The following is a 12,515-nucleotide window of genomic DNA, read 5'->3' as shown; positions in this document are numbered from 1 at the left end:
GTAGGATGGACCGCTGAGCTTCACCCGTGTGCTTACAGCCGGGCAGCACCCTCGTCAGTGTGTTTATCACACTGAGAGAAAGGCCTCGTTTGTGATCTTTGACACTGCAGCCCTGAGGGGGTGTTAAAGATTCCCCCTGTGGGGATTATCCTCCTGAGTTGCTGCTCTGCCACGGTTGCTCTGCCACGCGCTCCATTACAGCCTTGGTCTCGGTCCCCACTGTGAATTGTTCATTTTCCTCTGTTGTTTCCCTGTATGCTGGGGAGAGGAGAAGGGAGATAATCTGGCTGGGCGCTCACACCCACAGTACAGGTGCTAGAGAGAGTTGATTCCTTTATCTTTATGTGGGTTCTAGGGCTTAAACCCAGGTTGGCAAGCTTGTGTGGGCTTCTAATTCTGACCCCCTGTGAAACAGCTTTGAAGATATATATGATTTGGTCTGCATGGTGTATGTATGTAGAGCATGTGTCTGTGTACCTATGTACATAACATGCATACACATAGATGCCATGTGTGCAATGTACATGGGGAACAGAAGAGGGCATCAGATTCCCCTGAGACTTGCATTTCTTTTTTCTAGGTTTTCCACAGTCTCCTCAAGGCTCACGCGATGGAAGCCCGAGCGATTGTGAGACAAGCAATGGCCATTTTGACCCCAGCGGTGCCGGCCCGCATGGAGGATGGACACCAGATGCTGACCCACTGGACTAGGAAGATCATTGTGGAGGAGGGGCACACGGTCCCACAGCTGGTGCACATTCTTCACCTCATAGTGCAGCACTTTAAGGTGTGTAAAGCGACAGCAGATGTGTGTCTGTGCAGCCTCGGGTGCTGGCTTCAAGCCCTGCTCCTCCTGCGTTCAGTCAGAGCTGATGTGATGCTGGTCCTGTGTCTGCAGGTGTACTACCCGGTGCGGCACCACTTGGTACAGCACATGGTCAGTGCCATGCAGAGGCTGGGCTTCACACCCAGTGTCACCATTGAGCAGAGGAGGCTGGCTGTGGACCTCTCCGAGGTTGTCATCAAGTGGGAACTGCAGAGGATCAAGGACCAGCAGGTAGGACTGTCAGCCTAGCTGCCCTCTCTCATGGGGTTCCTTACTCCTGGGAACCACTCAGTAAAACCGAGTGTGTCTGTGTTTTTCAAGCCGGATTCTGACATGGACCCAAATTCTGGTGGAGAGGGCGTCAACTCGGTGTCCATTAAGAGGGGCCTGTCTGTAGACTCTGCGCAGGAGGTGAAACGCTTCAGGGCGGCCACCGGAGCCATCAGCGCAGTAAGGACTTGGGTTTCCTTATGTGTCCTGCTCTCTCCTGGGACTCTGCATGTAGTCCATGAACTCTGAGCGCCCTTGAGTCAGCTGGGAACTGAGACCCGCTCCAGGGCCCGGCACCCACCGGAAGGCTTTGCACTTCTTGTCATTCCTCTTCACTGGCTCAGTACTATCAGGGGCTGCTAGTTATTTACAGAAAATATCAAAAGAGGAAGCTGGGGGGTAGCACAGGAGCCTAGCCTGCCAGCAAGGGGCTGAGAATGTGGCCCAGTAATGTGGTGCCTACATAGACTCTAGCAGTGAGAGGTTAGGGTCAGCTCAGCTCTAGAGCATCTGCCTAGAATCCCGCAGCGAAGGGGCTGGAGGTGTGGCCGACAGAGGACCTGCCCAGCATGTGTAAGGCCCTGGGCCCCATTCATAGCAAAAGAAAGGAAGAAGGGAAACAGACAAGAAGGACAAAGAAGGTTGAGAACGTGTGTTCACTCTCTTGGTTTTTGAGAAGACAACAGTCTGGTCGAGGAGCAGCCTCCTCGAGGGTCTTGGGCACTGTCTCTTCACTTTTGGTTAGAATGGCGGCCCTGGGAGCCTTGAGCTCTGTTCTTGGCTGGCATCGGGGCTTGTGGGCACCAGCTTGGCTGATAACCACTTCAAGATTCTTGTTCAACTCTTGCTGACCTGCCTGCTTAGATGTCCTCACTGGTGCCCAGGACTCCAAGTGGAAACCTTGACCTATCTCTGCTTTTTCTTTTTCCTTCTCCCCAGCATCCATCACCTACACCACAGATTAGTTTCTGCAGCTCCCTCCCTCCCTACGGCTGCTTCTGTGTCTGTCACTGCTGATAATGCTTCTCATAGAGCAGAATACCAAAAGCCTTCCTTCCCACCTTAAGTCAGGAAGCAAGGTGAAGGTCCTGAGACCTCTGCTTTTATACCTACCTTATGAGTGTTTTGATCACTTGAAGTTAGCCCTGAAGTCAGACTGCCTTGCTGTCCTGGCAGAGCCCTGCTGGTAGCTCACAACTCCTTCCCCTTCCCCTTCCCCTACCCAGGCCTCCATGAAGTGCAGAAGCTCCTTGTCATGTTCCCTCCTTGTCACACACAGTGTCACTCCTACTGCCAGTTTGTGCATTACGTCATGTGCCCTCCAGCTCTGTCAGGGATCACAAGGCAGGGATCCCTGACCTGGGAGTCCTTCATGCCCATAGCCTGGAGGTGACAGCCCTTGTCAGCTATCAGGTCAGGATGAGTCCCCATTAGAGATGCTTGCTGTGCCTTCCCTTCCCACTTTAAAGGACCATCCTTCCCTAGGTGTTCGGGAGGAGCCAGTCACTGCCAGGAGCTGACTCTCTTCTTGCCAAACCCATTGACAAGCAGCATACAGACACCGTGGTGAACTTCCTCATTCGAGTGGCTTGCCAGGTAAGAGAATGCATAACAAAACTGTCTAGTGAGCCTGCAGCATGGTGTCGTGACCAGGCCTGAGAGCAGGTCTCCTACCACATGCCAGATGGTTCTGATATTGTGCCTGGCTTATGTTTCTGGAACTTACTGTGAAGCTCTGGCTGGCCTCTAGTTTCAAGTCCTGCTTGAAGCTCCTGAGTGCTGGGATTAAGGTGTGTGCCACCACACTTGGCTGCCTGGTCCTCCCCACCCCCACCCTCACCCCCAAGCTGAGGACTGAACCCAGGGCCTTGTGCTTGCTAGGCAAGCGCTCTGCCACTGAGCTAAATAACCAACCCCAGACCTGTGTCGTTATATTCATAGGCATTTCTGCCCCCTAGTTTATCCTCTCAGTGTTAATGAAATAATGACATCTATTTAATATGTCATATAGAGGTCACAGGACAACTTGTGGGAGTCTCTTACCATCACATGGGAGCTCAGGTTGTTAGACTCGGCAACACATCCTCTCACTGGCGGCCCAGTCTTCATAATGTGCACATTGTGGTGTAGAGAAGGCCTCTGGGCCTCTAGTCCACTCCTTGTTTTCTGTGTGCCAGGTTGGAGATGCTGTAGCTCATGGCATTGAGTTGAGCAGGCTGCAGGGATCCGTGCAGCCGGCCTTTACTTGTAATGGTGCTTACTATAACGGTGCTTATAGCCTGAGTGCATTAATCATTGTTATATATATATATATGATCTCACAGAGTTGCTGGGCATCCATCTCTGAAACCTGGCATTTTTGTTTTCCAAAACCCAAGATAAATTGAAAAAAATTTTTGGAGGGAGTACTGTAGAGATGGCTCAACAGTTAAGAGCACTGTCTACGCCGTGGGACCTGGGTTCGATTCCCAGCTCCTAAATTGTAGCTCACACCATCTGTAGCTCTGTTTAGAGAATTTAACCCCCTCTTCTAGCCTTTGCAGGCACCAGGCCACATACATGGCATAGATTGACATACATGCCCAGACATATTAAATAAAAGTAAATCTCAAAAAATTCATTTTCCTTTTTAATTCAGGGTGGGTTCTTCAGTCCTTAAAGCTGTCAACAAAACATTGTTTTGTGCATTACTGAAGACTTAGTGAATTGCTAAGGCTTTTCAAAGAATCCTTTGAGCTACTTAATCAGAAGATCCCGTGTTTCCTTGTGGTGCATGGCGGTCTCGTGTAGGGGTCTTTGTGCAGGTATCCCTCTCCAGGAAGCAAACCCTGTTCTCAGCTACCACGTACACTTACCTGCTGCAGGGGAGTGTATTGGTGAGGCATTGGGAGGATGCATGAGAGGCAGAATGGTGGGGTGACTGCCTGACTGGTGTTGCAGGTGAACGACAACACCAACACAGCAGGGTCCCCTGGAGAGGTGCTTTCTCGACGCTGTGTGAATCTTCTCAAGACCGCTCTACGGCCAGATATGTGGTGCAAGTCGGAGCTCAAACTGCAGTGGTTTGACAAGCTGCTGATGACTGTGGTAGGTGTGTGGGGCTGTTTGTTGATGCTGTCACCTGGCTCTGGGTGGACATAGAAGTGTGCGTCTCCTCTGGGCCTGATTCTCAAAGCCGAGCTTCGCACCCCTGTGCCCACCCTGTGGCCCCTTCCATTCCGTCTTTGGCTTGCTGACCTTGACTTTGACCTTTGAGTTCTCAGTCAGCCTGGAGAGCTTAGACTAGGTCACCTGTGTCTGTCTTCTTCCATTGACCTAGCTGGCTTGGTATAGCGGTTGTGATGGACTGGTGTAATCACTCTTCACAGTGACTTAGGGTTTGTAAAGCAGTGTTTTAGTGGTCCAGGGCAAGTAGGCGATGTGTGCTTGGTGCCATTCCTGGTTGTTTCTGTGTGGTGTTTACCTGAAAACCTTTGTCCTTGGGTTTCTGGTGGCAGCAAAAGCCTGGTCTCTTGTCATCGCCATCCCAGGTTTCCCCCTGTCTAGTTGTTGATGGAGTATGAGAGCTTATACTCAGCTTCAAAAGCATGGTGTAGGTATCTGCTGTTTAAGACCTCAAAGAATCCATTGTCAGAGGCTTAAAAGGCTGCCGGGTAGGAGTGAGAGGTGGGAGAGCTGGAGGGGACGGGGGGCTCACGCTGTAAACCAAAGGCCTGGTCTGTTTTTTTGTTTTTTTGTTTTTTTTTTTTGTTTTGTTTTGTTTTTTGCTGGTCGTCCCTTTTCCTCATTGCCCTTTTGAAAACGTGACTAGCTTTCCTACCAGGTGGCTAGCTGTTTAGCTCACCATGTATGTACACAATTGCTACCATGCGTAACCGCTGGGACCTGACCTCACGCCAGCATATACATAATGTGTGTAAACCACAGGAACTGACATTTCTAGAAGCCGTGTCTATGCTTCATACAGTTTTTATTTTAATGATGTCATCATCTGGTATATTGATTAAATGATGCAGATTGAAAAACATCTTTTTGGTATGGATTTTTGTATTTTAAGTAGACCAGGAGAGGCATTCTACATTATAATACCTTTCCCTTTTTTTTTGTCCAAATTTTAGTGATTTAAGTGGTATTTAGTGTCGGACATAAAGTCTTAATGACCTTTTTACGGTGTTAGCTCAGTCTTATAAAGGTTGTACATGATCGTGGTGGCCATGCGATCAGACAGCTGTACTGTATTCCAAATACTTGATGGCATCTGATTTTGAAACTCTTTGGACTGCGTCTCTACTTAGCTCACCTGAGAATGGCCTGTTTTCCAGGAGCAGCCTAACCAGGTGAACTATGGGAATATCTGCACGGGATTGGAAGTACTGAACTTCTTGCTAACTGTGCTGCAGTCTCCGGCCATCCTCAGTAGCTTCAAGCCCCTGCAGCGGGGCATCGCAGCCTGCATGACCTGTGGCAACACCAAAGTGCTGCGAGCTGTGCACAGCCTCCTCTCCCGACTGATGAGCATTTTCCCTACAGAGCCGAGTGAGTGGCCTCCCCACCCCTCCTTTGCCAGAGACTGACTGCTCCCTGAGATCATTCAGCCTGTAGTCCGGAGTTACATTGTTTTCCCCACAACATTATTTCTTGGCTTTGTTTTTAAGACAGGGTCTCCATATGTAACTCAGGCTGGTCCTAAACTCTCAGACATCTGCCTACCTATGGCTCCTGAGTGCTGGGATTAAAGACATGCACCACCATAACCAGTCTCTCTTTTAAAACGTTATTTGACTTGAAAACTTAATGGTACTGCATTGTTTTGTGTCTGTTTTGCCGGATGACTTGTCCTTTCAGGTATTTAGAGGAAGTTAGGTTGCAGTACCATAACAAACGACGTGAAATGGTTCATGTTCTGATTGAGTATACTTCGAGCTCTCAAGATGAGAGTTGCCCTTAGTCAGGGGTGGTGTGCACCTGTCATGTGACGGAAGGAAATGCTCTGTGCTGCACGTCCAGCTTCAAGCACTAACCCCAGCTGCCTGCCCCGCTTGTGTTTCAGGCACTTCGAGCGTGGCCTCCAAGTATGAAGAGCTGGAGTGCCTCTATGCAGCTGTGGGGAAGGTCATCTACGAAGGCCTCACTAACTACGAGAAGGCCACCAGCGCCAACCCCTCCCAGCTCTTCGGTGAGCACATGTGTGGTTTCCCGGAAGTGGCTCGCTTGGGCTGTGGTTCCTTCTCACTGGACAGCCTGCCAGGGTCTTCAGGTTGATGGGCTCTTTTCTCAGAGTTTAGTGCTCTGTCCATCACTTGTCCAGAAAGAATTCCCTGAGTCTTTTGTTCAGCCCCAGTGCAGACTTAGTTTGAAGGGAGTTGCCTTGCACTGGTTGGGGAATTGCTGTCCTTGGGTCATGGCCACTCAAAGTCACTAGACGATCAGGCAGCTGGATAACTGCCCCAGATACCCTGAAGTTCAAGTTAGAAGACACTCCGTGCCCCTTGCCACACTAGTCACATTTAGGCTCAGAATTGGGTTGGTTCCATATATTTTTTCCCTTCCATATTACGTTCTTGTGTTAAACTTGGGAAATCATTTTAAACTGAATGACAGTTACTTATAAGCCTCTCGTAATGAACACTCATAGGTTGGTGTATATCGTTTTCTCTTTACTTAAGTGGGCTTTTGTTGTTTTGCTTTGTTTTTTCCAAGACAGGGTTTCTCTGTGTAGCCTTGGCTGTCCTGGAGCTTGCTCTGTAGGCCAGGCTGGCCTCTGCCTCCTGAGTGCTGGGATGAAAAGCGTGCACCACCACTACCTGGCTAAATGTTTGATAGGTTGTGTGTGAGCATGTGAGCATAGGGTGCCCACGGAGGCCAGAGGCATCGAGACTCCCCCAGAGTAGAGTGGTGCAGCAGTGGTTCTGGGAACCAAGCCAGGTCTTCTACCTGAAGACTATTGAACTCTCAGTGCCTATATATTGTTTTCTATACATAAGAACATACGTAAATCACCCCGGTTATGAAAAATGCTGCAGTCTGAACTTGTATTCTGAATAATTTTAGTTACTAGTTTCACAAAAACTCCTTGCTTTCTAAAACTGTCTGTTTGCTCACTGCAGTTCAGGACCTGGGTGTGTTTGGTTTAATTGGTCTGTCACCCTGGTCACGTCTGGCTGCTCTAGAGCCAGCCGATTGACTTTTGTGATGTCAAGGGGGCCATCTTGGTTGTTTGGCTCCCATCACAGGATAAAGGAACATCTCTGTGTGTTCGTTCTCCAAGGTGCCCAGACAAGAGCTGACCTCTCTGGGCCCTGTGTTCTTCCTCTGTAGGTAACAGCAGACTAGGGTAGCACACAGTGAGGGGTGCCGCGGGAGCCGGCTGTGCCAAGGCCCTCCTGTCTGGTGGACTCTGCTCTGTCACTGTTAGAGAGCACAGCAGGGTGTATCTCATTTTCATCGAGGATCAGTTACCTGGGTTAAAATCGGGCTGGCTGTCGAGCCATGGCTGCTGTGCACACACAGGCTTTAGCAAGGGCAGCAGCCTGCGTTGTCCACACCTGAGATGCTGGCACATGCACATGGCCACTCCCTCTGATGGGCCTGTCATGTGACCCAGGAGGAGAGTTCATGTTCTGTCAGGCTCGAGATGGTGAAGACATCCCTAGTGAAAGACAGCTCTTGGCCGACACTTAGACGTTGTGTCATCCCATCTGCGTTTGGGGATCTGGCTAGCAAGCTCCACACTGACTGTGTCTGCAGCACACACACGGTTGCTATTTCTTTGCAAACGACTGCTCTCCCTGCCTGCAGGGACACTTATGATCCTCAAGTCGGCCTGCTGCAACAACCCGAGCTACATCGACAGGCTCATCTCCGTCTTCATGCGCTCCCTACAGAAGATGGTCCGAGAGCATCTGAACCCACAGGCAGCATCGGGGAGCACCGAAGCAACCGCAGGTGACAGCCCGGGGAGGGCGTTCTTTCTGCATCCACAGAGGATGACTTTGTGGGTCATCTCGTTATTGTGGGCTCTGTGTTTGGACATTGCTGTGAACATGGGTTAATATGAAGTTCTGTTATTTGCTTTTGTGACAGAGGTTGAAAGTCAAAACACGGCTCAGGCCAAAAAATTCAGTTTAAAAAATTGTAAGAGTGAGAAGCAGAACAGAGCCAACGCTCCTACCGACAGGAGGGTTAGGGGGCAGCAGGGCGCTATGTTTCCCACGGCTCTTGAGGGTTTTCCCGGGACCCAAGTGCCTCGTAGCTTCAGGTAGGCTGTGGAGAGGCCGGGTGTCCTCAAGGACATCAGCTCTTGTCATCCCCCTTTCTTGTGGCTGAGGCTGCTAGAGGGCACTCTGCAAGGTGCAGCCATGAAGAAGTGGGATTGGGTCAAATCCCAGCGTGCCAGTTGCTGGAGAAAGGCGTTAGTGTGAAAGCATCTGTGGACTGAGTGCATCCGTGCGTCAGACACGTGTGTTTGCTCTGCAGCTGGAGCAAGCGAGCTGGTGATGCTGAGCCTGGACCTCGTGAAGACTCGTCTGGCGGTGATGAGCATGGAGATGCGGAAGAACTTCATCCAGACCATCCTGACGTCCCTCATAGAGAAGTCCCCAGATGCCAAGATCCTCCGAGCTGTGGTGAAGATCGTGGAGGAATGGGTTAAGAATAATTCCCCGATGGCAGCCAATCAGGTGAGGGCAGGAAGGTGCCACACTCGGCCATGTTGGCCCTCTCTGAACCCAGGAACATAGTTCCTCACTCTTCCTTCTGAGACCCGTGGAACATGAGATTGTTGTGTCATGGCCAGGTAGCTTTGCTTGACGAGATGTTTACTGGGCCCCTGGGGCGAGCCCAGCAGTGACCTAACCTGCTAGACTTCACAGTGGCTTTTCTTTTGTTACGATGTCACATGAATCTTGTAGGTTTGTTCTTTAATGGCAGTGGCTGTGAGCTGTAAAGTACTGTGGCAAGTAAGGGCCTGTCCTGGCGGAGGGTGCCTGGGAGCTTCTGACTTGTTCCCAGTGAGTCAGCCAGGTGAAGGTTGGCATGCCTCGACTTTGAGCACCCAACAATAGTGACAGTCATCTTTGATATTTCATTTCTCTTTAAAAATGAGCTGGCCTAATTGCAGTAAATAATAATGTTACTGGTAAAGTAACAGGAGCGTGGAGAGTTGGGCAGGTGGCTGTGAAATTCTTCTGGATTTGTTCTTTTCAAGTAGAAATAATTGCTACTTTCTCTGGGGAAACCAATTTTGTAGACGCCTACACTCCGGGAGAAGTCAATCTTGCTCGTGAAAATGATGACTTACATAGAGAAACGCTTTCCGGAAGACCTTGAACTAAATGCCCAGTTTTTGGACCTTGTTAACTATGTGTACAGGTAATTGAGCACTGGTCACGTTGCCTGTGATCATGGGTGTCCCTATTCAGCAGTGCATATGGCTCTCCTCCTCTTCCGTCTACATCGAGTACTCACTTTGGTACTAAGATAGCATACCTTGGTGACAGTTCTCTAAGATTTATTGTATGTGTATGGGTGTTTTTTTCCACGTGTGTGTGTGTGTGTGTGTGTGTGTGTGTGTGTGTGTGTGTGTGTGTGTATGCATGTAGTATCTATGGAGGCCAGAGGAGAGCATCAGACCTACTGGAACTGGAGTTGGAGAGAGTTGTGAGTCGCCATGTGGGAATCAAACCCAAGTCCTCTGGAAGTGTAGCTGCTGATCCTAACCATTGGTCCATCTCTCCAGCACCCTTGATAGCATTTCTGAGCACTTGCAGAAATGCTGCGTGAGCCTTCATGGTGGAAGCATGCCCACCTTGGTGTGACAGCGGACTTGATGGGGAGGGGCTGGTGTACATTGTCTTGAGCGCTGTCTCGGGTGGTCACCTGTCTCTTCTCTCATTCCAGGGATGAGGCACTCTCAGGCAGTGAGCTGACTGCAAAGCTTGAGCCCGCCTTTCTCTCTGGGCTGCGCTGTGCCCAGCCATTGATCAGGGCCAAGTTTTTTGAGGTTTTTGACAATTCTATGAAACGCCGTGTCTATGAGCGCCTGTTGTATGTCACCTGTTCCCAGAATTGGGAGGCCATGGGGAGCCATTTCTGGATCAAGCAGTGCATTGAGGTAGGGCAGGTGAACTCAACCTCTGTGTCTGGAAGAGCCTGGGACTTTCTAAGGGGGCACAGAAGGCAGCAGATAATCTATGAATTGGCCATTTTTCTATTGTGATGAAACCATGATCATGGCAACTTAGGAAAGAAAGCATTTGATTGGGTTTATGGTTCCAGAGGGTTTCAGTCCAGAATGGAACAGCTAAAGCGTGGCAGTAGGAACAGCTGAGAGTTCACATATCTCAAACCACAGGACTTAGAGCACACTGGGAATGGCAAAAGTCCTTGGGAACCTGAAAGCCCATTCCCAGTGACATGCCTCTTCCAGCAAGGCCACTCCTTTTAATCCTTCCCAAACAGTTCCACTAGTGGGATCGGTGCAGCATTCTCACATGTGAGTGAGCCGATGGGGACTCTCATCAAACCACTGTGTTCTACCACTCAAGGAGGTGCAGAAATACCCCTCATGTATCTGTTCCTGTCCACTACAGGGGCAACAGACAAGCCTTTACTTTTAGAGCCCCTTTTAGAAAGCTGCAAGAAGGGGTTGGGGATTTAGCTCAGTGGTAGAGCGCTTGCCTAGCAAACGCAAGGCCCTGGGTTTGGTCCCCAGCTCTGAAAAAAAGAAAAGAAAAGAAAAAAAAAAAGAAAGAAAGAAAGCTGCAAGAAACGCTTCACTGGGCAAAGATTCCTTTTTCTCCACTAGAAGCGTCTGTAAATTCTGTCTACCTAGAGAGTTGAATTGACACCGAGTGTCATTTCAGTGGTTGTGAAAGAGCTGGGCTGGTACCTGGCCAGCACTGTCGCCTTGGGTTTCTTAGTGGGAGGATTTGGGTGCTGGAGAAGTTAGCAGACAGGTGCGTGTGACCATTCAGCCTGCAGAGGGTTTGGTATTTCCATGAGAGGACTGTGGAGGAGGAGTGAGAGTAGAGGATGGTGGGACAGACACAACTCAAGGGCCACTGTTACTCGTGTGCTCAGACAAAGGACAGTCCTGGTTTGTCATATCTGCTTATCTGGAATGAATGAAACTAGGTCTCGCCTTGGACACAGCTGCGGCATTCTCTCCTGGACCTCGGTGACAGCTGAGGCTGTCATGGTTCCTTTGGGAAGGATTGGTTTCCCTTAGTGTGTGGGAGCAGCATAAGCAGGGGCCCTATAGAGATTGCACAGGGGCTGCTACAGACGGAAGTGTCTTAGGAGGGTTGAGGACACAAGGGATTTCACAGACAGTCAAGGGCTGATGTCACATCAGAAGGTTTTATGTGGACTGAGAAGTCTTTGAGGGGTTGAGGGAGTGAGAGGAGTCACGGCGCTAGCTATGAACAGAAAGATGATTTTAGAGTAGGTCTACAGATAACCCAGGAGGCTCCCTGGGCTGGGTTTGGGGCTGTGCTGCAGGTGATGAGAGGAAAGGAGAGTCAAGGGAGGGGAAGCATAGGTCTCTCCTGGACAGTGCCTCTGGGGCGGAGAGAAGGATGATGGCAACCCGGAGGAGCTTGGGCCAAGAGCAGTCGGAAAGCAAGTTCAGGCCTGCAGCTAACCCGGGGTAGGAGTTGGGGGCACTGTGACCTGAGATGTGGACCTGGGTTGTCTGTGTGTGAGCTGCCCCTGGGTGTTCACACCCTCCCCGTACCAGGCGTTGCTGTTAAACTGTCCTTTTCCCCATGATCCTCTCTAGCTCCTCCTGGCGGTGTGTGAGAAGAGCACAGCCATTGGAACCAGCTGCCAGGGAGCCATGCTTCCCTCCATTACCAATGTCATCAGCCTGGCCGACAGCCACGACCGGGCTGCCTTTGCCATGGTCACTCATGTCAAGCAGGAGCCTCGGGAACGAGAGAACAGTGAGTCTAAAGAAGAGGTGAGGCTCTGGCTGCGCAGACGAAGTTGGCAAGAGTAGTGCATCAGGACCTGTCTCTGCCCCAGGCTAAGTGTGGCCCCTTAGTTTGGCTTTCTTGCTGTTAAAACCGAAAACCATCTTCTTTGGCATGCCCATTTGGCATTGTTCTGAGCCAATTCTGCTTAAGACAGGCATCTGTTTTGAGGTTTTTCCCTCTGCTGTGATGCTGTACTTCGAGCAGAAGTGATAACCATCACACAGGAATCCAGGGCTGAGCCCTCCACAGCCTTCTGGGAGCCTTGTGTATGGCCATATTGCTGGATGGTAATGTGGAGCCGAAAGTGCCTCTGGAAAGAAGCTGCTGCCCTCCTTAATCATCATAGCTCTCCCACGCTCCACTCTCCTCGTGGGAGTGCATTTGCTGGTGCTCCTTATGCTACTGGCTTTGTGGGTGTGGGCATAGAAAAAAAGTCACCTAGC

General features: G+C 50.3%; 1 protein-coding gene across 1 annotated transcript in view; it reads left to right on the top strand.

Moving 5' to 3' along the window:
- The window catches only part of Trrap (transformation/transcription domain associated protein), an 88,719-nt gene that overhangs the window by 46,274 nt on the left and 29,930 nt on the right, over window positions 1-12,515 (top strand). The window contains exons 41-52 of the mRNA XM_032887153.1: window positions 581-787; window positions 899-1,057; window positions 1,148-1,276; window positions 2,582-2,692; window positions 4,037-4,183; window positions 5,419-5,632; window positions 6,147-6,272; window positions 7,895-8,041; window positions 8,573-8,775; window positions 9,345-9,466; window positions 9,995-10,208; window positions 11,877-12,056. Coding sequence (XP_032743044.1) covers window positions 581-787; window positions 899-1,057; window positions 1,148-1,276; window positions 2,582-2,692; window positions 4,037-4,183; window positions 5,419-5,632; window positions 6,147-6,272; window positions 7,895-8,041; window positions 8,573-8,775; window positions 9,345-9,466; window positions 9,995-10,208; window positions 11,877-12,056 — 1,959 coding nt within the window. The remainder of the gene's footprint in view (window positions 1-580; window positions 788-898; window positions 1,058-1,147; window positions 1,277-2,581; window positions 2,693-4,036; window positions 4,184-5,418; window positions 5,633-6,146; window positions 6,273-7,894; window positions 8,042-8,572; window positions 8,776-9,344; window positions 9,467-9,994; window positions 10,209-11,876; window positions 12,057-12,515) is intronic.

The sequence above is a fragment of the Rattus rattus genome, chromosome 16, assembly GCF_011064425.1.
Source record: "Rattus rattus isolate New Zealand chromosome 16, Rrattus_CSIRO_v1, whole genome shotgun sequence".
NCBI classification, from domain to species: domain Eukaryota; kingdom Metazoa; phylum Chordata; class Mammalia; order Rodentia; family Muridae; genus Rattus; species Rattus rattus.
Note: the sequence above shows the minus strand (reverse complement) of the source record. Positions and strands in the feature narration are given on the sequence as shown.